The sequence below is a fragment of the Passer montanus genome, unplaced genomic scaffold (genome assembly GCF_014805655.1).
Source record: "Passer montanus isolate IOZ18808 unplaced genomic scaffold, ASM1480565v1 scaffold7, whole genome shotgun sequence".
Lineage (NCBI taxonomy): Eukaryota > Metazoa > Chordata > Aves > Passeriformes > Passeridae > Passer > Passer montanus.
In genome coordinates, this window is record NW_024372147.1 from 3,518,286 (window position 1) to 3,541,644 (window position 23,359).

At 36.6% G+C, this 23,359-nt stretch overlaps 1 protein-coding gene across 2 annotated transcripts in view; it reads left to right on the forward strand.

Annotated features, from left to right (window-relative positions):
- FRMD3 (FERM domain containing 3) overlaps positions 1-23,359 on the forward strand; it is a 132,104-nt gene that overhangs the window by 42,475 nt on the left and 66,270 nt on the right. For both annotated transcript variants that reach the window (XM_039729970.1, XM_039729969.1), the window contains exon 2: positions 15,847-15,951. Coding sequence is in view for 1 of the 2 variants with exons in the window: in XM_039729969.1 (XP_039585903.1) it covers positions 15,847-15,951 (105 nt within the window). In the remaining variant the exon portion in view is untranslated. The remainder of the gene's footprint in view (positions 1-15,846; positions 15,952-23,359) is intronic.

A 23,359-nucleotide genomic window follows, 5' to 3' on the forward strand; every position in this document is an offset into this window, starting at 1 on the left:
CAGACAGCAGATATTCCTCTGTGTTGTCTTGCAGCTGCAGTTAAACGCAATGTTTATCTTCACAGTAAAACAAACTGGTTCTTGCAGTTTATGTTTTATTGTCTGGATCCATTAAGCCATTTCAGTAGAATATGTTGTATGGATTTATAGATCAGAAATAATTTTGTAATAAAGGGATTAATTTTGCAATTTAAAATTTGAAACCGGTAATTTAAATGGCCTTTAGATGTTTGCTTTTCCATGGTGTTGGCAGAAGAGTATTGCACTAGGAAAGCTGAAACTTTGTCCTTGACATAGATTAATATCTCTATGTTCAGGAGAAAAGCTGAGTTGAATTCTCATTTATGTAGTCCTGGCAGGATGCTGTTGAAGTCTAATAGTTTATTGACAGCTGTTTTTGTTGCAGTATTTAATCTGCTGCATATCGCACAGCACGTTTGCTATTCTTTTCCAAGCATTTACAAATCACTCCTCAAATGGGAAGATTGTCTTTTAAGAAAAGAAAGCTGCCTTTACACAATGTGTCTCCCTCTTTTTTCACTTTCTGGTGTTTTGAGTGGAGATGTGCACTTCCCTTAGCTTGGGGCTCATGTTTTCCATGTAAAATTTTGTTTTTAAATTGCCCAGTTTTATGACAAACGATTTCTTCAGGAGTAGATCAAATATCACAACAACTTTAGTGCAATAATGGAAGCTGTCACTGTCACCCCCTGCTATTACCCATAACAGAGAGTGGTGTGAAACAGGAGAAGGGTATGACAGCTGTGACCTGATTGTGCAGTTGAGGGTTGAGACCTGCCCTATTGTTGGAATTGCTTTGGAATATTGTAATTTTTCTTATGGTGATTTGAGAAAGAAGCTGAAAAAAATATGTGAATTCCTATCTTAATCTGTCAGAGTTTTTTTGTAATTTTTTATTTTTTCATGTGCACAATGTAATTAACCAATAACAATTTTGCAGTAGAAGAATCTTAATGTTTGAGCTTTCTGGTAATTTCAAAGGTCTCTGGCAGAACCCATAGTTCCAAGTGGTAGATGAGGGAGGATGAAGTCAGCTGGGGAATGTTCTAATAAAAACAGAGGAGAGTTTGAAATGGCCACAAGGAGTCTAAAGTGGATGGAATTGCCGCTTGCTGTAAGCAGGATCTGTTTTCTGTGTTTTCATAGCTGAGATATTTTTTGGGAACCTTGACAAGTATAAAATTTAACTTAAGCATCTGGTGCATGGCTCTGAGGATTTCCCTGGATTCTGCCAGGAGGGAGGAGCTGCACCTGTTTTTCCTCCTGATGCAGGGTAACATTGAAAATTTGAGTGAGACAGTGAGACAGGAATCATGACAGCCACAGAGCCAGGGCTGACATCTGGTTTCCTGTGTTTTCATGGGAGGGAATGTGCAATTCCATCCAAGGGCAAGCTGCCTACCTTCCTTCTGTTTCACTAGTCTGTCATGAACTGACTGGGTGTTTCCAGTGCCAATATACAAAGGATAAAAATCCCCTTTTTTCTTTCCTTGGTGCTAGCTCAGCATCAGCTGTTGGAGGGCAGAGATTTTCCCAATTTTCAAATGCTTTTTTGTTCCTTTCATGCTTTTTTGAGGAAAGGATGCCTATAATCTCTACTATGCTTGGTATATGAGGAGCTTTTGGGATTGTGAAGTTTTGCATAATTTTGAAGGGTGATGTTGAGGAGCAAGGTAGATGTTTGACATAGATTGTTGTGCAGGTATATTTTAAGACTACATTTGAATGATCTGTAAAAGATTTCACCCAATATGATGCTTCAAGTTGACTGGTTATAACTGTTTTAGGGACTCAATGAAACTGCACCTTAGAACTTTTTGAGGAAAGCTGTGCTTAAAACTTTGTAATGTGTTCTGGCTTGTGATAAAGTGAGCATTATTAAATATGACAGCATATATACATTTTAAAATAACAGTTTTTGAATGCTGTCAAACAGATCATAGTCCTTCATTAAATCCATTTGATGAAAAGAGATTGTTCTAGATAGGTAGCTCTCTTTTTTAGCACTTTTATTTTAGTAACAATGTTTGTGGGAAATTATGGTGCTCAGTGGTGTTACATTGCCAGTACAATCTAACCATGTTTTGTCCAAGTTTGTTTAAAGCTCATAATGCAGTAGAATTAACCAGCATCAGAATCTGCATATTGTCAGTCTCCTAAAAAGCTTTAAATCAAGATTGACTGCCTTGTCTGAAGACATGCAGTAGAAAAAAAATGCAATTACTTCATTTTACAAAAGATAAGGCTGGCAAGTATGAGACGTTAATTGGATAAAATTGTATTTGTTCCAAATTATGCAGATAGCCAAATCATCTAATGGCCTTTTCTAATATTAGAACCCCTTAGTCCTTTTTCTTGGCATCTTTTTTGTATTTATATACGAAGTATGTACATGTATGTGTATGTATAGACACACATGCACAAAAAATATGGGGTGTGTATGTGTGAGACGCAGCAAAGACACAGCATAAGCTAGAAAAGGAAATGCCGTTGATGAGCTAAATGCATGATGATGGTCAGCATTTTTAATCTATCGGCCATTGCTCTGAGTGGTTCTTTATTAAATATTTCAAGACCAATCTCTTCAGCCATGTATGAGTATGCACTGCAGAGGTTCAGCAGAGTCAATTTTAAACAGGCAGTAATGTCTGGAATTACTGGAACACATTTCAGCCATCCTGTGGAACTGTGTCCTTCAGTAGGTTGCTGCTTTCTGACGGCTGTGCACTGTTGTCCACTTGTGCTGCTCTCCTGCCATGCCTATAACCCAATGTACAGACTTCATATTTGTGTTTCTGTTTGCTGTTGAGAGAAGGTGATGAAGACAAAGGTTCAGAGCATTGGCTGCTGGGTACCTCGATGTGTGATACCTACTTGCATGGACTGAGGCTGACCACCCATTGCATGGTTAAGAGGAAGACAGGCAGAACGGGGAAGGGTTAGAGAAGACTAGGTGGTGAGACTGGGCAGCATAAGAGCAGAGTGCTATTCCTGCACTAAACTACAGTTTAAATGCCTTGTAAGAAAGGGAATCTTTCATCTTTTCTAGAAAAATAGATCCTGGTTTACTGATTCTTGTGTCTCTGACATGGTTTTGCTTAATTCTGGTGCTTTCTCAGTTGAGTTTTCAGTGCAGTGCATTCCTCAAGGCTCTTCAGAGAACACTTGAACATGGGTGGGTTTGGGTTAATGGCAGCAGACGTACTTGATGGTGAAATCCTCAGAGAATCACAGAATCACAAAATACTCTGAGTTAGAATGCACCCACAAGGATCATCAAGTCCAGCTCTTAGGTGAATGGCTCATATGAGGATGAACGCACACCCTTGACATCACCAGGCTCTAACCAACTGAGCTAACCCCCGTGGTCTTCTGAAGGCCCTCACAACTGCACAGATCAGTCTTCCCCTGCTCTCTGCTTTCCTTCTGCCTGCTGCTTTCCTTGTACTTAGGGCACATGGCTAAGGATGGTTGCTGCATCCCACAAGGGAAGGTGCAAGGCCACTGAAGTGTCTGATTGCTCTCTTGCTAATTTCCATGCTGGCTTGTTTCTTGCTTTATTTTTCAAAAGTTATTTTTGCATTGATATGTCAGGCAGAAAGAGGAATCCAAAAAGTTGTCCTGTGCTGCAAGATAAGATACCTTTTATTCTTTGGTGTCATCTGCTCATTTATGTAACTTCTCCAGTTTTGAAAAAGAGGTTCATTATAAAATAATTCCATCCTGAGGTTTTGCAGTCAGTTTTGGCAGAGCAGTTACAAAGCCGTCAGAGTTTTGCTTCTTAGAATCTGCATGTCAGCTTTGCACTGCACCTAGCTCTTTCCTAAGACGTTTTTAAGAAGTTTTTTTCTTTCACATAAACCTGTAGTACCTGTAGATGACCTGGGTGAGGAGAATGTAGCCTTAGTTTGCTCCCAAATTACCAGAGGTTAAGCACAGGTTTTCTACTCTCAGAAGACAATAAGAAATCTTTACTTTTTATTTTGCAACAATATTCAAAGCCATTCACTTCTTTTTCAAGTTGCTTAGTTGTCTTCCTGGTATTTTCTATTGCTCTTCTTCAATTCTAAATATGACAGGAATTTAAAGAGAGACCCTTCTGATACAACAATGACCTAGGAACCAGCTGTACTATCTGTTTATGAAAGTTACTGTATGTTGTATTTTTTGCCAGGTCTTCTTCCACTTTATAATCACCTATGTGAGAACAGGAGTTTATTTACAAAATTGTGGTTTGATGTTTGAATATCTGTTTACAAGGCACATTTCCTAAAAAAAAAATTGCTTAGGAGAACTGTGCTCATTTGTGTACAGAAAGTAGCTTCCACTGTATGTTTTTTTTCATCTGCCACTACACATAGTGAAATGAATACAGGCAATCCTATTAAGCATCATCTTCTGGGTTGGTTTTTTTTTTTTTTTTTTGTTTTAATGAGTTTTATGTTCAGTTACAACAGGCAATGTGGGTGGTTAAGGGAAATTGATCACTGTGCATAAACATCCTCTGCATCCACTGATTTTTCAATGCTTTCCCTAAATGCCAGCCACTGGAGAGAAAATTTCCAATATATAAACACATAACCTGCAGTCCTTTTTTTCTCCCCCTTTTTTCATTCAGTTTCAGCCAAGAGCTAAAATTTTATAAATACCAAAGGTAGCAAATTTTGCCCTTTATAGATAGGAAAGAATAGACAGAATAGTATTGTTGCAAGGTCAGGAAAAGTGAGTTGCATGCATGTGGTATGTAATTCAGGGCTTTGCTTTCCATTTACTAGATGTGAAGATACGTTTGCAGCATCCTAGGATTTATTTTGGGGGAGGCCATCTTAAAAGGGATACAAGAGTAACTACTGCTAAGAAGAAAAAAAGTATGATGACTTCCCAACTTAGTCAAAAAGGATGCATTTTAATAGTGTGTCAGTATGTTCCCCAACTAAAAAAATGTGGAAAATTAATCAATTACTGAAACAGCAAAAGTGAGGTCAGCTTGCCTTTCATCTCTGCTGAGTGTGTGGGAGCAGGAAATATGAGCACATGATGGGAAGATAAAGTTTAATCTGACATAGTAAGGGAGAAAGTGAAGTCTAGTAAAGGTGAAACAATTATGCAATTGTTTTATTATCTTCTTTTTTGCAGCTGTGGTTAATGGAATAAGTCTGTAGAGCCCTCTATTGAATTTCTATTGTGTGTTGGGTTTTTTGTGATGATAGTTGAAAGAAATTCAGAAAGACTTGTTTTCAATCTGTATTCGCATAAATACTTATTTAAAGAGTGGGAAAAAAAAAGACTATAGTTGTAATTTTGTGAGGTGATGATTATAAACGCAAGGGTAGTGCTGGCTATGCTATCAAATGGAGGGTTTTTTTTTTAGGTAATGCTAATGAGGCAGTTTGTATGTCTTTCAAGGACTGAATGACCTCCAGAAAGAAAGAAGGAAAGAAAAAAAAAAATCAATCCAGCTTTCCCTACTGCAAAAAAAATTGTGAGCTGGGGACTTTTTCTTTGGCAAGGAGACAGAAACTTGTATGACACAGAGAAGGAATTTCTCCCCTGATGCCAATAGCTGGCTTTTATTAAATACTATTGGGGTGCATTGGTGCAGGCACCATGTCCAAGGAAAGCTTCTGGAGGACTTCTTTCTTCAGTGTTTTCAATCCATCATTAATTTGCTCTTTTGAAGATTGAATGTCAAATCTTACAAATTTAATGTTTGTTTTCCTTCAAAACAAGCATTTTACAACTGGGATTATTATGAGGGGGGAAAAGTACTGATGAAAGATTCTTTACTGTGTAATTATTTCTGACAGGAAAATATATTTAACCATATGTGTCTATGAAGCACTAGTTGAGCAGCTTGGAAATCGTTTCTTGTGGTAAAATTATTCCACAGTCTGCTGAAAGAAAGTACAGGAATGAAGCACTTTTCTGAGTGGGAAATGAGCCAACATGATCCTTGAAGTTACAAAATTTCTGCAGTCAAAGCACATAGGAAAAGTGATTAAGCATATTGAAATATTACCAAAGATGGATAGAAAGGAGTTACTCTACCTAAGGCAGGTAAGAAGGATGAGTAGTTGAAAAAATGTGTATTGGTGGATTCTAAATTGGTAGAAGATGGGAGATCTTTGTGTTTATCCCCACCCTCTTTCATAAAAACTTTTTTTTAATGTGCATTTTTTGAAGATAAACATTAGGTATTATGACAAGTGTCCTCTGAGGCATAATGATATAACTATATTATATGTCTGTCTGACACTTCAAGTGCATAGCATGGTGAGGATTTCTCAATTAACCAAAAGTTTTTATCTCGGCCCTTATCACATGAGATTAGTGTATAAGTTGAACTTTCAGGTGGTTCACTGAGTGCTGGTGACTTCTTCACCATAACTGAGAGTCTTGTCTGTCGAAACCTTATTTGTGAGTTGCAGCACTTTCTGTGATTGGGTGTGCTCCAGAGATTATATTACCAGATCAATAACAACACAGCTGGGTTTGTGATTCTGGAATAATCCACAGAGTGATGGATCAAATTTCTGTGATATCTAGTCTTATATTCTGTTCATTATGTAAGCTGTTAGCCTTTCACATCACTCTAATAGCTTTTCAAATGGGCATTACTTCATCCCCTCTAGGAATTATGTTCCATATCTTACATTTCTTCCTCCATTCCTCCCACCAGTGCATGCACATCCCATGTCATGCTTGCAGGCATTTAAGATGTGCTTCCTCATGTGAGGCAACAAACATGTGGGGATCAACTGGGGTGCCAGTCTCAGGGCTTGCAGGGGTTCCCCAGCTCTTCTCATAGCTCCTTTCAAGCCGCCCTTCTCTCCCACTTGGTGTGGAAGCAAAGGTGTGTTTGTTCCAGCATGACCCTTACCATGGCTGGGGTTCAATATGTTCATGAGCCCTGAAATGTGCTCCTGGAGGGACATTCTTGCAACTACCCTGGCTGGCTGTTTTCATGTGGGCAGCATAAGTGAGCTGTGTCAGACACTGCTGAGTCTCCCTTTTGCCTCTGCTGAGGGAGGTGTCTTGTTTGGCTAGAAGAATTTTTGGTTGCTTTTCTTAATTTTTGGTTGCTTTTCTTTTTAAAAACACTTCTTGTAAAATAAGGGCAGACTGCTATGCATCTGTTGGAAAAGGTATATTTAAAGAATGGTACTTGGAGTTGTGCTTGAATATGTACTGTTTTTTCTGTGTCTTTTGAACCTACTGAGAAGATTCAGGCCAAGGGAGGATTGCTGGCCATCACCTGTACTGGGGGACATTAGATATTTTTTATTAAAATCCTGGTTTGGCTTTTATGTTGCTTCATAGGTGGGGACTGAGAACTCATTCTTGAAATCTCTAGTCCACTTTCCTTGATGTGGTATGACATCAAGAATGAAAGAGAGAAAGCAGTCAGGTTTGCTGAACAATGCTGGATATTGAATAAAATGATAGATTTGTTGACAGAAGGACTCAATTCCTTTTAAGAAATCAATACTGTCTCAGATGGCATCACAAATGCTGTGCTAATGGAAGCTGTTATTAGAAGCAAGCAGTTAATGCTGCAAGCCTTCTGTGAGGCTGACACTTCAGGGACAAAAAGCCTAAATGGCCAAGTGATGCCCATGTGCACAACAGCAAATGAGCATGAGCCCTGTAAATGAATATTGCATTTGTGGTTTCCTCAGTGCTTGCTGGCCAGACTGGTGGAGACTTTTGAGAGCTGCAGTATGAAAACTATAAATATTTATTTTTTATTATTGATAATTTATCTATGGGTCAGAGTAATTTACTTGCAGAATATTACTGAAGTCAAGAACTGATTGTGTGAAAGCTCTTAGCTGTCTTCAGCGCTGTTCCTCAGCTTTTACTGTGTAGTAGAATATATTTTTCATTTTCCATAATATTTTGCTTTTAGAATAGTTTTCATTTCATGGAACTGGCATTGTGGGATTTTTTCTGTTGTGTGATTTTTTTCCTTTTCCTCTTAATCTGTTATTACTTCATCACTATCCTTATACAATAACCTCTAATTTAAGACAGCATAAAGTTATGCTGTTTTATGGGCAAATCTGTCCATCTATTGCAAATGAATAAGGTAAATTAAAGAAAAATAAATAACTTCAAATGATCTTCATTTTCCAAACAACATAGCACAGAGGAAGAATTTTATAAGTATGTTTCTGACCTCACTGCAGCAGTTATTTCTGGGTAAATTTTCAATGTTAGGTACATTTAGCCATGCAGTTTCATTAAAGATTAATAGAACTTCCTCAGCTACATTCACATATACATCCTTGAAATTGCTGTTCCCTTATTTCTCTTCTTCCCAACATAGATATTCTTTTTTCTTTTTTTCTCCTTTATTTTTAAGATATATTTGTATATTTCTTCCCCAAAAGAAACTGCAAATAAAGGCTCGGTTTTGGGGTTCTTTTCTCTTTAGCCCTTTTTATTAATATATATAGCTTAGGGGTCAATTGATAATTAAGAGCTTAGAAATTTGAGTTTAAAGACTAATATGTTTGTAAAAGTGGTGTTCTTTAAGACCCATTCCAGGTTACCAAATGAATTCTAAAACCAGAGGAGTAGTAATAGGTAGTTTGTATCTCTGACATGAAGCATTCTTTATCACTACTGACTGCTAAATTCCCTATGAAATAAAATGGGCATTAGTTCTCTAATGTTTTCTATCACCTATTCACATACTTTTATAGATAATAAAATGTATTAAATGACAGATTTAAAAATTGTTCCTTCACTAAGTTCTGGAATTAGATAATGTTGATATAAATTATTTTTAATTAATATAGAAATAGTATATAGAACAAAATATATACTTTGCAAGAGATAACTAACATAAAATAACATGTGGAAGAGGACTGTTATAATTAAGTAAATGCCAGCTACTTTATTGCAATGTCATGTTTTGTGCCTTTCATTAAAAATCACTGGCCCTTTTTTTTTGCTTCATTTTAGGTTTGTAGAAATATAATTAATTCTTCACTGATAACAGAAGAAAAATCTGTGATAAATATTTGGTTTCTAAAATAAACTCTTCCATTTCCAATTTGTTTGTTTTCTTTCAGCAAAAGATGCTTTTTGCATCTTGGAACTTAAACTATAATAAAAGAAGTAAATTATAACTGGCTCCTCTTACAACTGAGAAAATTTTCTAGTTAAATGTTATATACTAGACTAGACTATACTTTCAGTGTGTTTTCCAATAGTATAAATACTGTAGGATGCTGATTATGGAAGGAAGAAATTCCTTTAAAGAGTTATACCATTTTAGCTGAGGAATGAAACAGGCATAATTTTATTGTTCTATGTATTTTGAAGACATTATTCAATATTGAATTCCTGTGAAACATTTTCATATATTCCTGTTGTTGTTCCCAAAGAAGGAAGAAAAAATGGCAAATGACTTGTCTGTGTGTCTATCTTGTGAGTACTTGCTGTCATCTGTAGTCTCAGTGAATCCATAAATCCAAAGAGCCATAAGAAATTTGCAGAGGGCATTGGATATTGTCAAGATTAGGGCTGGCCCAGTTTTTCCATGTCAGAGTTGAGTCTGTTCCACCTCACTGACTTTGGTTGCTGCAGAATGAGGGTTCTGTTCCAGATTCTGTTATTCAGGCAAACTTAGTTGATCTAAAAGATCAACTGAGGTATTCGGGCATGCCTAGTTGTCTTCCTTTTCTGTGCCCTTAGTTCTCCTCCCTATTCAGCTTCAGGATGGATATTAAATGGATCCCATTCCAGGGCATATCCCAGTCCAGTGATACTTAGTGAACTCTTTTGTTGTACCACTGGAGAAATGCAAATGTGATGATAGCTGTATCAAAATGGGCATGAGCAGGGAATTGCTCCCAGACTTCTGTTCACAGCCATACTCTGGTGTGTGAGAGCTGGTCCCGTAATGGACTATGGAATAATTGTCAATGAAATGGAAGACATGCCTGTTGGTGTTCAAGTAATTTCTCTCATGAAAAGCCTAGAAGAAATGTGAACTTATCACTGGTAGAGGATGTCCAATGAAAAGTCAAAAATGTGAAACATGGCAGTCAAAGATGTAGTTTAGCTCTGTTGCTTTTTATAATTATTGTTAGTTTAGCTCTGTTGCTTTTTATAATTATTGCTTTTTATAATTATTGTGAACAGAACTATCTTTTTTTCAGTTTTTAGTGGATAAAGATGCTTTTTTATTCCCCCCCCCCTTTTTTTTTTTTGCCTTAGATGCACAATGGTTTTGTCCATTTTTCTGATTGGATTAGTTTTCATTCTATAGTTCTATCATAATTGTACTTCAACACAAGTATTTAATTCTTTTACATGCATATAATTTCAAAATATGTTGCACACCAAAGAAAACAAGCATACAAGATCAAACAGTATGCTTGCCTTGCCTGAGAGCCTGACTTTCCATTAATTTAGAGAGAAATGTTGGTTTCATTGTGCTTTGTTTGTTGTGTTAAATTTTTTTTGCTAGTTTGTTTTATTATATTTTATTTAATTTTTTTTTTTTTGGTGCATGACTTTATGCTTAAGTAAGCACTTAAGTATGTGATCAGCTTTACACATAGGGTCACTGCTGGGAGCTGTTCACACAAGTAAAGACACTTATGGGATGGGGATTGAAATCCCCAGAACAAATAAATACAGTGTTTATGACTCTGACTATAATGTCAGTGGCTTCCTGACAGAGATAAGCACAGCTGGCAGGGCTTCAGTGGTTAGATAACAGAGCAGAAACGTGTTTAATCTGCTTGTGATTCTTGCTCTTCCTTGTGACGACATTCAGATAAACAGACACAGAACTCCACAGTGAAGCAAATTCAAATAGGGAAAACATTTCACTGAATGTAAGATCTTAAACTGCCAGAAGTAGTTTTCGTCTCATTTTCAGATTTGTGAAGCAGTCAGGAAGGTTTTGTGATCTCTTTTTACGTCATTGGAGAACTGTTAAATTGGTAGAACAAGTTACAGTCTGCTTTGCTTTTTCTGTTGCATCAAGATAGTTGAAATAAAAAAAGAAATCCCCAAAGCAAGCACAAGATGGGGATAATGTGTTAAACTGCGCAAGAGCAACAAAGATTGTTGTTTGGGTTAGTTTCAGTATACCAGAGGAATTACCAAGGAATTAGGTTATAAATGTGCAGAGTTGCAGAAATCGAAGCTGTAATAAGAGTGTTTGGTAGGGAAAATGAGGCATTTTTCCAGTTTATTACTCAGTTCCTAGAGCTGAGGAACAAACTCAGGTTGCCCTGTGAGTCTATCAGTGGAAGACTCTGTCTTCCATATCTTGTTGCCGTACAGAACATCCCATTTTGCTTAATTCTTTTGTCGCAGCTGCAAGTTTAGTTGGATACATATTTGTTTCAATAGAAACAAAAACTTTTGACCCAGCTTAAAAAACAGTGTTTAACAGTTATTTGAAAACTGACCTTGTGTGTTTGGGGATTTTGTCATTTACATGGCATTATATCTGTTACATATGTGTTGGGGTTTGTTGTGGGATTTCAGTGGTATTAAGGTCAGATATTCAAATACAGCCTTAGGAAAAACATACTCATCTTGTCTGTGCCTATTTATCTAAATAAATCAGAAAGTCATTCCTCCAATTATTTATAGAAATCTCCAAATTTTTGAGTGTGTGTAATATCTGCATTATAGGACTTTGTTTAAAGCCATTGAGTGGGTTTCAAAAATATGAATGATAATATGTCTCATTTGAAATAGACAGACATATTTTAATTAATGGACTTAGAAAAAAATGGCTTATTTAATGGTATTATTTCATTAAACACAATGTATTGATTACAATTCAGGACATTTCATATCTCTCATGTACAGACTTTTTTGACTGTTGTTTCTGCCCACATATATCATCTTTAATGGACAATAATGGATAACTTCTGAGTGACCTGTGGTATAATTCTCAAATATTTGAGCTGTGAAAATTTTAAATGTACAACTTGATTATTACTTTCAGATTCCTGCTGTTTGTGGCTGAAATTCTTCAGTGGTATTGGAAATAATGGCTTTCTTTATTATGTAATTTTTGTCGTGTTCTGACAAACATTCTAAAATGTAATATAACATTATTTTTCTGAATTGCTGCAAAATACTTTTTTGTATACAAGGGTTTAAGGACTGGGTTGTTTGTTTAGTTTTTTTTTGTTTTGTTTTGTTTTTTTTGTGTGTGTGGGGGGTTTTTTTGTTGTTTGTTTGGGATTTTTTATTTGTTTTGTTTAAGGATTCATTTAAGGAATTGGGAAGCTGTATGGCAACCACCTGAAATTTCAGGCAATGTTTTATATTCATTATTCTCTGACCCAAATCCATTCCTCGGCTCTGTTGTGGATGACTAGCTGTTCTTAATTTGTGTTATCCAGATTCTTTCTCAAATCAGAATGAAATTTGGTTTTAATATATTCTTTTGTAGGATGGTAATATGTAGTAATGAGTACTAAATAGAAAAAGATCATTAGATTCTAAAGCTCAGATGAATTTGAAGCACTGTTAGAGAAATGTAGAAAATTTTTATTTATTCTGCTGCTTGCAGAAAATAAAATTAACTGCCATTGCCCATCCTTCTTTTCATACAATCTATTATGAATTAGGACTTAATGAGCAATGTGCCACATAAAGTATCTTTCTCTGTGTATCAATTAAGATCTCTTTTTTCCCCCCAAATTTCAGGTGTCTAGAAGGCTTTAATAATTTTAACATTTACAATTTCATATGAAGACTCTCACTACATTATGCATGTGCTGATTTAGCCGACTTTTGTGCATCTTGAATATTTTTTAAAATGTAATGAACTGAAGGGGGTATATATTAACCAAGGGTGAAGTTATTAACTAGTCCCTTCTACTTATCCATAGAAGGCTTAAAGACTGCTAGGGCATGAATCTTAGCTTGGAGGCTTTTTGCTCTTTTTTGTTTGGTTTGTTTCTCTCATCTGTTTTTCAAGGGAGAAAACTAGGACATCAATTCCTTTTAGAAACATTGTTACTGGATTTATAAACATTACGTGTGCTGTACACTTTTATCGGTTTCTTCAGGAACTTGGAAATTTGTAATTATTTATGTGACTGAAGCAAAGGGCATTTAAAATTTATAGATTAGAATACGAACTCCTAGTAGTTAGTTGTAGAAGATTGTACTGCTGACTGTTCTTCTACTGTGTCCTGGTTTGGGGCATACAAGCATCATATAGCCAAGCCAGGACACAGTGACACTCTCTAAGTTGTTACATGAAAAAATGGATGGTCTGGTTTCCCTATTTCCAGTGTTTTATTAAATGGGTTTCATTAGTACACTTTTGCCAGTAAAATCTTTTTTCATGTTTGATTGTACCTGAGTCATCTAATAGCCATTATTTCCCAGTCCTATTTAATTTGCTGTAGATTAGTTTAAAAGTATATGCAGCTTAAACGTCACATCTGTGTTTATAATTTTTCCTGCTGCCTTTGTAATGAAATGTCACCATGCAATTTTGTCAATATTTCGATGGTTTCTCGTAGTCACAAAACTTTCCAGACACTTTCAAGATTTTAAGTTAGAAAACAGTTAATTGAAATATGGTTGCATAAGTGTATACCTTTTTTTTGTCAGCTACAGGGAGAGTGACAGTTTTCCTTTTGTATTTTTCAGACTTTGATAGGACTTTTCCTTTTGAGGAAAGCGTTCTCTATGTTGTCTCCAGGATGCCCATACTTGTAACTGGGTACAGCACAAAAATATGTCAATGAATGTAACCACTCTTAACAGTAAAAAAGTTGATTTTTAAATGTCTTGAGGCTGGAAAGAAACTTGTTGCATCTAAGTTGCATGGGAAAAGGTAACAATGCAGGGTGCAAAGCATGAAGTTGGATGAGCACAAACTGAACAGACAAATTGTGTTAACATCCTTTGACAAAGGAGGTTTAAAAATAGGAAAACAAGTTATGGAAGTACCATGTGCAGACAAGGCAGAAATATCTCTAGGCAAGTAGGAGAGCATGGAAGAGTGCAGGACTAAAATTTATAGGAGATAGAAGGTGGACACAGATAGGAGTAGGGGAAGAAGCTGGCTTATGCCATAGCATTTGAAACAGAGGTGGCCACATCTAGGAAAAGGAAATCAGTAGAGAAACTGACAATTCCATTGTGGCTGGAAGTGAATTTAGGAGGAGAGGAGATCACTGTGGCAGGCAAGGTTACATCTGCAGGAGCATCAGCATACGGAAGGGTGATACATCTCTCTGTCAGGGCCTTATCTGAGGGTGCTTTTTATTTAGTTATCTGTTTGTTGAGTGATGGAGACCAAAAAACAAGCAACTGTATCTATGTGAGAATTTCTTATTAATTGTAAAGATAAGGGTGCAAAAATTTAGTTGACAGATTGTATTATTTACTAACTTTCCAGTCCTGAAGCATGTCTTATTTTCCCTGTGGGAAGCAGTAGAGCTCACTAGACAGTGGTGGTGCCCAGGCCATGGCTTCCTCTGCCCTTTAGAGTATGACCTGCAACAGGTGATGGTGCTGGTTTTGGCCCAGCTACTTCAGTGCAAAATGAATATGCTAGCAATACCCAGCCTTATAAAGTACCATTGAAGAATTGTGTTTCCTGGGCTGTTGGGGTCCACTCCAGCTAGCTACAGACCACTAAACTGGTGCACCACAACATACCATGAGATATATAGATGCTGTCCCTTCAATTTTGCTTGCCATGCTCTTTAGAGCTTAAATTGCCTCTTAAATTCTTTTTTTAAAAAAGTTTGAACAAGGTATAATGTTAAAGTTTTCAGGAAATAGTTTGGAGAAAAACAATTAAGTATTATTTTTATATAAAGTGATTTCATGTCCTGTGTAGTTTCTATTCAGTAGACATTAAAGAGCTGAATTCAAATTGTTTCATGTCAGCAAAGGGTAGAGACTCCTGGTTTGCAGCAGAAACATCTCAGTGCAGGATGAGGGTGGAAAAATAGATACAGAGGGAAAAAAATGGACCTGACACCACTGTGTAGTGAAGCACCTTTGTCTGTTTGGAACGGACTATTTCAGGAAAACAGCTTTAGTCCCATGCTAATACTGGCACAAATCACATTTCAAAAAAAACCCCACAACATAAACCTGCACATTAGCTGGATCAGAAGAAATGTGAGAACTCATGTAGGATCTCCATATTAGGCATCAGATAAAGGAGAATAGACCCACACTGTTGAGATTGAAAAAAAAAAAAAAAACAGAAAGAAAGAATGAGATTGTTAGCTAAATATCATGTATAACAGTAAGATTTGATATGGCCATAGTTACCCAGTGACAACACAAAGCTGAAAACCTCTCTTTCAGTCATTTGGGCATTTGTTCTTTATACTGTGACTTTGACTTAATGGAGAGAATTAGTGATCAGACCTCTCTTGCTGAGGGCTCTGTGTAAAGATCCAGTAGAGTACTCACATTCAGATCTGCTTTCAAATTTGGGGATTAAAAACCACAGAGTGTTTTGAAATTCTATATGTAAATGTTATGCCATTATAGCATTCATGGAAATATGATTGCTAGTAGTATATTAAGTCTCACAAATTTGTAGCCATTATAGCTGCATGAGTTTTCCTGAGGTAGAAGTAGTAATGATATTTTCTTGACCAATCTGTGAATGTGCAGGGAGTGTATTGATCTTTATTCTCTTGAGTCTTACAGAGACAATAAACAGTTAAATCCTTGTCCTCATCTGAATAACAACAAATTTCATATGTCATTTTCCTTGACACTTTGCATAGGTTTGCAGACAGCAAATTCGGAATACTCAACATAATGTAAAATTCCTTTATCTTTTTACAGAGGGAAACCAAAGGTCAGTTTCTTATCGATCACATCTGCAACTATTACAGCTTGCTGGAAAAAGACTATTTTGGCATTCGATATGTTGACCCTGAGAAGCAGAGGGTATGTATATAATCTCTGACTAAATTTGCTTTAAAGTTAATTTATGTTTTTCTAAAATAAGCATGCATGTTCTGATGCAAAGTTATGTATCTCTGAGGATTTGTACTTGGGCTGTAATCTACAGAGGTTCCTAAAGTGGCATTATTAAATTAATTTCCTCCTCACTTAATGTATTCATTATCATATTATTATTATATTATTATATTATTATGTTTTCTGATTTGTGTAGTTCTGGGCACTTAAACTGGAAAAGAATCTACAGGCATGACTCAGAGTCAGCACACAGCAGCTGTGCTGTCAGGCTCTGACAGTACTCTGGAATTTGGGATTTTTAGTTTTCTCTTATGATTTTTGGGATACGTAAGAAGAAATCCTATTATGTTTATCAGGTAAAAGCAGTCATTCTGTTTCACCCATTACAGGGTATATGGCTTTAAAATCTGTAATACAGAAAACAGATATGATTTTTCAGACTTTGGGGAGTTCTTCAGGTTGGTCCTCCCTATGAGCATCTTTACATTTCTGCAGTAAAATTCTCAGGCCTGTGCTGTAGACATTTTTGTGTACAGTAATTAGTCATCTTTCCTAGGTGTTATGTGGTCCTGCAGGTTGTATTTTATAGGTGATTTGTTGCTGCTACCCCCACGTGGCTTCAGGTGACTTTTATTGTATGAGAGTAGGAGCAAATGTTGAACACAGAAAGCAGAAGTCCTCAGATACTGAAATTCAGAACTGCTTCTTCACCATGTTGTCCTGCTGGTCTCAGTATTAAGACTTAGATACGTGGCTTTAAATATCTTGGGTACATATAATGGCATTTAATCTCTGGAAACAATTACCAGTTTGAAGCTGCTCTGATTGAAGATGAAAAAAACATAATCTGGCTGGATACCTTAATTAGTTTTGTCAAAAATCACAGGAATTGGGGTATCACCATCAGTTCAAGGTTATAGAATTGCAAAAGCTTTGCAAAGCTACACCAAATAGCTTTCATTGCATCCCCCCTTTAAAGTGAAAATAATTAGCAGTTAGTCTCACCAGTGTTTTCAATTCTCCACAATCATAAAAGTTACAGAGATTTTCACCTATTTGGAATTGATAGGAAGATTCAGTTAGGCTAATAATTGGGCTATAATTAAGTAAGATTTAATAAACACTTACTTCTGTTGGGTGTTTCTCTGACAGTCGCTCAAAAAAGCTACAGAAAAGTTATTTTACTTAATGGAAGTAAAGAGGGTCTTTTAAATAAACCCCAAATTTTGTCAAAATACTTTAAAATAGTGTTACTTCAGAAAAAAGCTCCAAAACCTGAAACTGTTTGTGATGCTCATTATATCATACCATATGTGATTCCCATGTTTCAAAGAGCTGTTAGCTATATTGTTAGCTAAATTTGCTGCACTGTCTTATTCATCTTGGCTATCTAGTTGTTGTTTTACATCTCATAGTACGGCTAATTTGGTGCTAAGTTTATGGAAGATTCTACAGAAGCTAAAATTTTCTATTGCTTAGTAGCACAAGACAATTTGAGAAAAAAAAATAATTGTGCTCTTGCCTAAAAAACTGTGTTTTCATTTCTCTTTGTATCCCACAACTAGAGAATACTGTTGCCATTCTGTGTAGGATGGAGGCTTGTATCAGCTGGTCCAGTCTCCAGCTCGATTTTGCTAAGCAGACTTATGAAACTTGAATTTCCATACATATGTTTTTAAGTGCTGATTTACAACTGCTCTCATGTTTTCAAGCATATCAATAACATCTCTCTATTTCTTTATTTTAAATTCTGTCATGAATTAGGACATTATTTATAAGGCACCCTTCTTTGTACAGACTTAAATGCTTTGTTGACGAATTGAAAGCAATGTACCTTCTCCTATGAATTGTAATTCATAAAAATAAGCTATTTTTATATTCAGTACCTTATATTGTCACAAATATCTTCCTGGAAGACCAGGAATTCCTTTACTTCTGCACCCCAGCAATGACGTGAATATATAATAACCCAGACACTCCCACACAGCTCCAGGCTTTGCCACCTCACAGTTACTGCAAAAAGTTAACTCTGTCCTGGCCAAAACCAGGACTGCTCACTAAAAAACTAAGGAAATGACAGTTTTGAATTTATGAGGTACATGGCAGTTTTCCTCACCGTTTTTATTTTAGCAATTGTGAGTTTAGATGCCGGGAATTCATCTAACAAAAAACCATCAGTAGTTGCCTAGGTATGTGATTAAAAAGATAAGCTATAGCAAGTATAAGATGGGTGGGGTCACAGGAGAAATGTCATATGACTGTTGCCGCTGTACAGGTAAGAACACTTATAGTTCTGTGGAAGAAGTTTTCAAAGCTCCATGGAAAAAGTGTATTTTTAATTTGGCTGAAGAAATTTCCAAGACTTAGTGGAATTCTTACAGGTCTGAACAAAGAGAAAGGGACACTCATTTTCTGCAGTACATTATTAGGGCTCGGTGAGACGTGTCACAAAACACAAACAGTAGCCCAGCAAAGATCAGTAGCTGGACTTCAGCAACAGCTGCTTTCCAAACTTAAATCTTGTGGTTTGACCAAGCACAATTACTTTGAAGGAAAGCGGTAGTTCATGCTATGCTAGTTGATAATGTGTGTGACAATGTACTTCGGTGCTCCTGAGACAAATAAAGGGATATGGGAAAATGAATAAAATGACTATCGACTAATCTGGTTTTAGTGCATGACGTGGCTATGGTAACAGACAACATTTTGTTTGCCTCTTAGGACTGTATTTGCAGGAAGGAATTAATATCATTAGGCTCTAATGAGACCTTAGCTGCTCTGATCTAGATATCTGTATTCAAGAAAGATCAACTTAACTGAAGACAGAAAGAGAAAGGAAGGAATATTAGAAACCCAGAGTGGAAAGCTTGTTTATAAGATGATTCTAAGAAGGGACAACCTTTTAGTGCAGGAATCAAAGGCTAGGAAGATGAGGTTATACATGCATCAGACTGTAAAATAGAGAGAAAAAGTTTAAGCAAGGGCGGTTGTTCTTGCAGCAGTGAAAACTGCACTGTCTGAGACAGTCCTAATGGAAGCAGTGGGGAAAAATCTTTCACTAGGTTGGTAAATAATTTTGGGAGAATTCTCTATACTTTTATGGAAGGGATTTATATTAAATATTGGCAAAGATAGAGACTAGGCACCATCTTCTGACTGTTCTTTCAAACAGCATGTAATAGGAGCTGAAACAAGAAAGCATAACTCTTTTTTAGGAGAGTTATTGATTCTGGTGTACATAGTGCACAATGGATGTTGCTTTGCTGAATTTCTTGGAAATGCTAAATGCCTCTATTGTGGCATTTGATATGTTGTAGAATTTTATATTCGACTGCATAGTCTCTGTGTTTACACAGAATGGGCTATATCAATGGTTCCAAATGAAACTGCCAAAATAATGCATTTAATTCTGGCGTTTGGTGAATTATTCTTGATTGATTTTTTGAATAGTGATATATGAAATAATAGCATATTATTATATGGTGTATACACACACAGACACATATGAAATATTATGCAGATTTATGCCTGCTGGCATTTAGTCTAGCAGTGAAGCTTGCCTCCATTTTATTAAGACTTAATTTTTTAAATGCAAATGTTCCATAGTTGCTCTGAAAGCTAATTTGCAGTACTTTTGTTTTATAATGAGGGAGCTCAAGCAGACGAAAATATCAGCTTTAATCCAAAATATCTTCTAAATGTAGAGTATGCTACTAAAATGTAACATTTTGACTTAGGCATATCAAAATGTTTGATTGAGTTTGAGAATTTAAAAAATGAATTGTTTCACTATTTCAGATGTTTAAAATTAAATGTTTCAAGATTTCTGTTTAGAACATTCAGAATTTCTAACTGTGCAAAAAATGTAGAAAATTGAGCTAATTGTCTTATGTAAAAAAAAAAAAAATTGAAATATGGGAAAACAGCTGGTGATTTTACAGGTTATTTTTCAAGTAAGTAGTAATATATATTTCTTCCTTTCCCCAACTCCACTTTTATAATAATCCTTTCCTCCTACATAAATAAACACGTGTGTATATTTTGGGCATACTTAAACTTTTTCGGGCATACATACACGAAAAAAACATTTCTAGTTTTCTATATTCCACTGCAGACAAAAAAAAACCCCAAACTCTGGACGACACTCTTAACAGAAGGCAGCACTGTATTTTCTTTTATGTTTATGGGAAAGTAACTGTGACAATAAAATAAAATTGAACTAGCAGTTAAAAACCCCAGGTTCTCCATCATGCTGTATCTTTTAGGGTTACATTTGGATGTTCTTTTGGGGAATTTGTGCCTTAGTGTAGATTCAAAAATGTCAGTGGTGTTCTAATAGTATGCAGTAAATTGTGGTATGCCGTTTTATGTCTAATGACACTGAGAACAAAGGAGTTCCTAGTGTTCATATATTAACTGTTAACTTTTTCATGTGGATTTCTTAGACAATTATGTGGAATCAAATTGCCTTTCTCCCTGACTGTAAACTGCAGTAATGTTTGAAGCTACTTTTTGTCAAATTTGACCAGGTTAGAGATCACCCCTCGGCACTCAGTGCTGGCGAGGCCACACCTTGAATCCTTGTTTATTCTGGGCCCCTCACTTTAAAAAGGACTTTGAGGTGCTGGAGAGTGTCCAGAGAAAGGCAACAAGGCTCATGAAAGGACTAGAAAACATGTCTTATATGAGGAATGGCTGAGGGATCTGGATTTGTTTAGTCTGGAGGAGAGGAGGCTCTGGGGGCACCTCATCGTTCTCCACAACTCCCTGAAAGGAGGTTGTAATGAGGCAGGGGCTCGTTTCCTCTACTGTGCCAGCAGTGAAAGGACAAGAGGAAATGGCCTTAAAATTGGACAAGGGAAATTCAGATTAGTTATTAGGAAATTTTTCTCACTGTTAGGATGATTGGGAAATAGGTTTCCCAGTGAGGTGGTAGAGTCACCAACCCCGGAGGTGCTCAAGAGGTGTCTGGATCTGTTGCTGGGTTACCTGGTTTAGTGACTTAAGGGTTATAGTGGTAGTGCTGGGTGAAGGATGGGACTGGATGGTGTTAAAGGTGTCTTCCAGCCTTGATGGTATTATGATTCTATATAGTTCTCATGTGTTAAGTTCCTCTATGGGTTCATAAGATAAGCTGCCACATTGGTGAATAGAGCCCTGTTATTTTTATTACTGAGGAAAACACTAAAGGTCAAACCCAGCCCAGGAAATCTCAAGAGAATAAAGAGACATTAATGCACTCTAAGATACACTGTAAGAACCCAGAAACCATCATTTGGAGCTTGTACTTTTTAATAGTTACAAATAAGAACCATGCCTGGACAAGCTGTTAGTGATTGTCTTGCTCAAGGAACTATTCATGGTATCTTTTCATATACTAGATAACATATTGTGGCCAATTGTCACACTCTCACAATTGTGTAAATGCAGAACGGCTAATTGTGTTCCAAGATACTCTGGGTTTATTAAGCAGCTTTGTGGTTTTGGACTGATACCAGATGAGAATAGAATGATAGAGTGAAGCTGCTGTTCAGCATTTTCTCTAGAGTGGATTTCTTGGTGAATGAGGCCATTGGTCTTGAGTGCAAGAGGAGATTCCACTGAAAAAGTTGAATGTTAGTGTGGTAAAATACAGTCTTTGAGTCCCTTCAGAAGGGCACCTGAGCAAAGATTTAAACTTGGCAGTTAGACAGAAATACCTTGGAGCCACCCATGGTGTAGGCTGGAAGTGTCATGAAAAGGCTTTGTAGGGCCCTGGAGCAACTATATCTGTCACTGTGGAGATGTCTGAAATACTAATCACCCTTAAGCATTCAGATGCTTTGTCATGTGGGTGTGCTGCAGGGCTGTCTGGGAGTAGCAGAGCAGTGCAGTGGTTTTAGCTCTGTGCTTGTATGAAAATAAAGCTTTCAAATTAGTGAAACTACTCTATGAGGACACTCCCTCTATGCAGCTGATCCTGAATGGTAGCTTTGAGTACACTGGAATTTTCTGACTTTCCCAAAGCACAGAGCCATGTTTGCTGCTTTGACAGGAGGATGACAGTGGACACTATGGATTTGTTGGCATGCCTGCTAATTTCCCCCTAAAGAATTATTGCAGGTACAATTCTCATTTTGCTTTTAAGCTTAAATATGATGAAAACTGGGTGACAATTCTACACAGATATAGAGGGGTTTTTTTGGCAGATTTTACTTCATTTATTTCACTAGTAAGGGTGGTGGGGAGACCCATTTGTATACCAAAGTGCAGCACTTACATTTGACCTGGGCAGAATATTTTTGATCTTACAACCAGAGTAGTTCAGCATTGTGCCTATATTTACTAGGGAAGGAAATTAAGAGTCTCTGGTCCGTTGGTAATTATTTCTTTATCAAGAAATAGTGGTTCTGTTTTTAATGGGAGCCATAGACAAAATGTACAGCAGTTCCTCATCATAGAGACCTTCAGAAAGGGTCATCAGATCTTGGGTGCAGTTGATCTTTGCTTTAGCAAGAGCAGCCATTTAATACATGTTTCTAAAAATGTGTACCTACTCCCACATGAGAGTGGTGGAGGTTGGCAGAAAGACACTTTGCAACCTCAGTTCAATCAGACAACTTGCAACCTCAGTTTAATGAAGTTATGTTTTTGTGTAAGGAGTTGTAATACTCCATACAGTTAGGAGTAGAGATCAGTCTGGGAGACTCCAGTTTCTGTGAAGGGCTAGAACAGAAGTATTCTGGGCAGAACCCTAGAGTGACTGAGCTATAGGTTAATAAAAATATTAATCTTTATCCATGCATATGAACCTTTGCTCCAGGGCAGAGTTATCACAGAAGTTATTGCATTTGCATGAACTCTTGCCGCAACGCTGCTTGCTCTGTGCCATTCAGGTCATGTTAGTTCAAAATAATAGAACTGGAAAAGGAACAAAGAAAGCTGTGAGTATTATATCTAATAGAAATGGATTTCATCCAGAGCTGGATTAAAGAATAATATGGCTAGGAAAAGAGGTGAGTGAGAGAGAATGAATAAGAGAGAGTCAGAGAATAAGCAAAAGTGAATGAGAGAGAAAGATATGATGTAAAATAGCTTGGAGAAGGTGATCAGGGAAAAGTTGCCCTTTAATTCTTAGAATTGAAACACTCTAAAGTAAACTAAGTGTAAAGTCAGTGGTATTGAGAAATAGTTTTTAGAAAACCATAGGCAGTAATAAAATTCATTGTAGCTGTCATGAATTTGAAAGAAATGTTAAAAATTGTAGTTTGACAAATTGATAAAAGCCTACAAAGTTTTACAAACAAATTTTAATGGAGGCCGGGTGGAAAAAGCCCATTGAGAGCTGGGAGCTACTGCTCTTGTTCTTTCTCTAAGTGCTTGCTTCAGACCATTT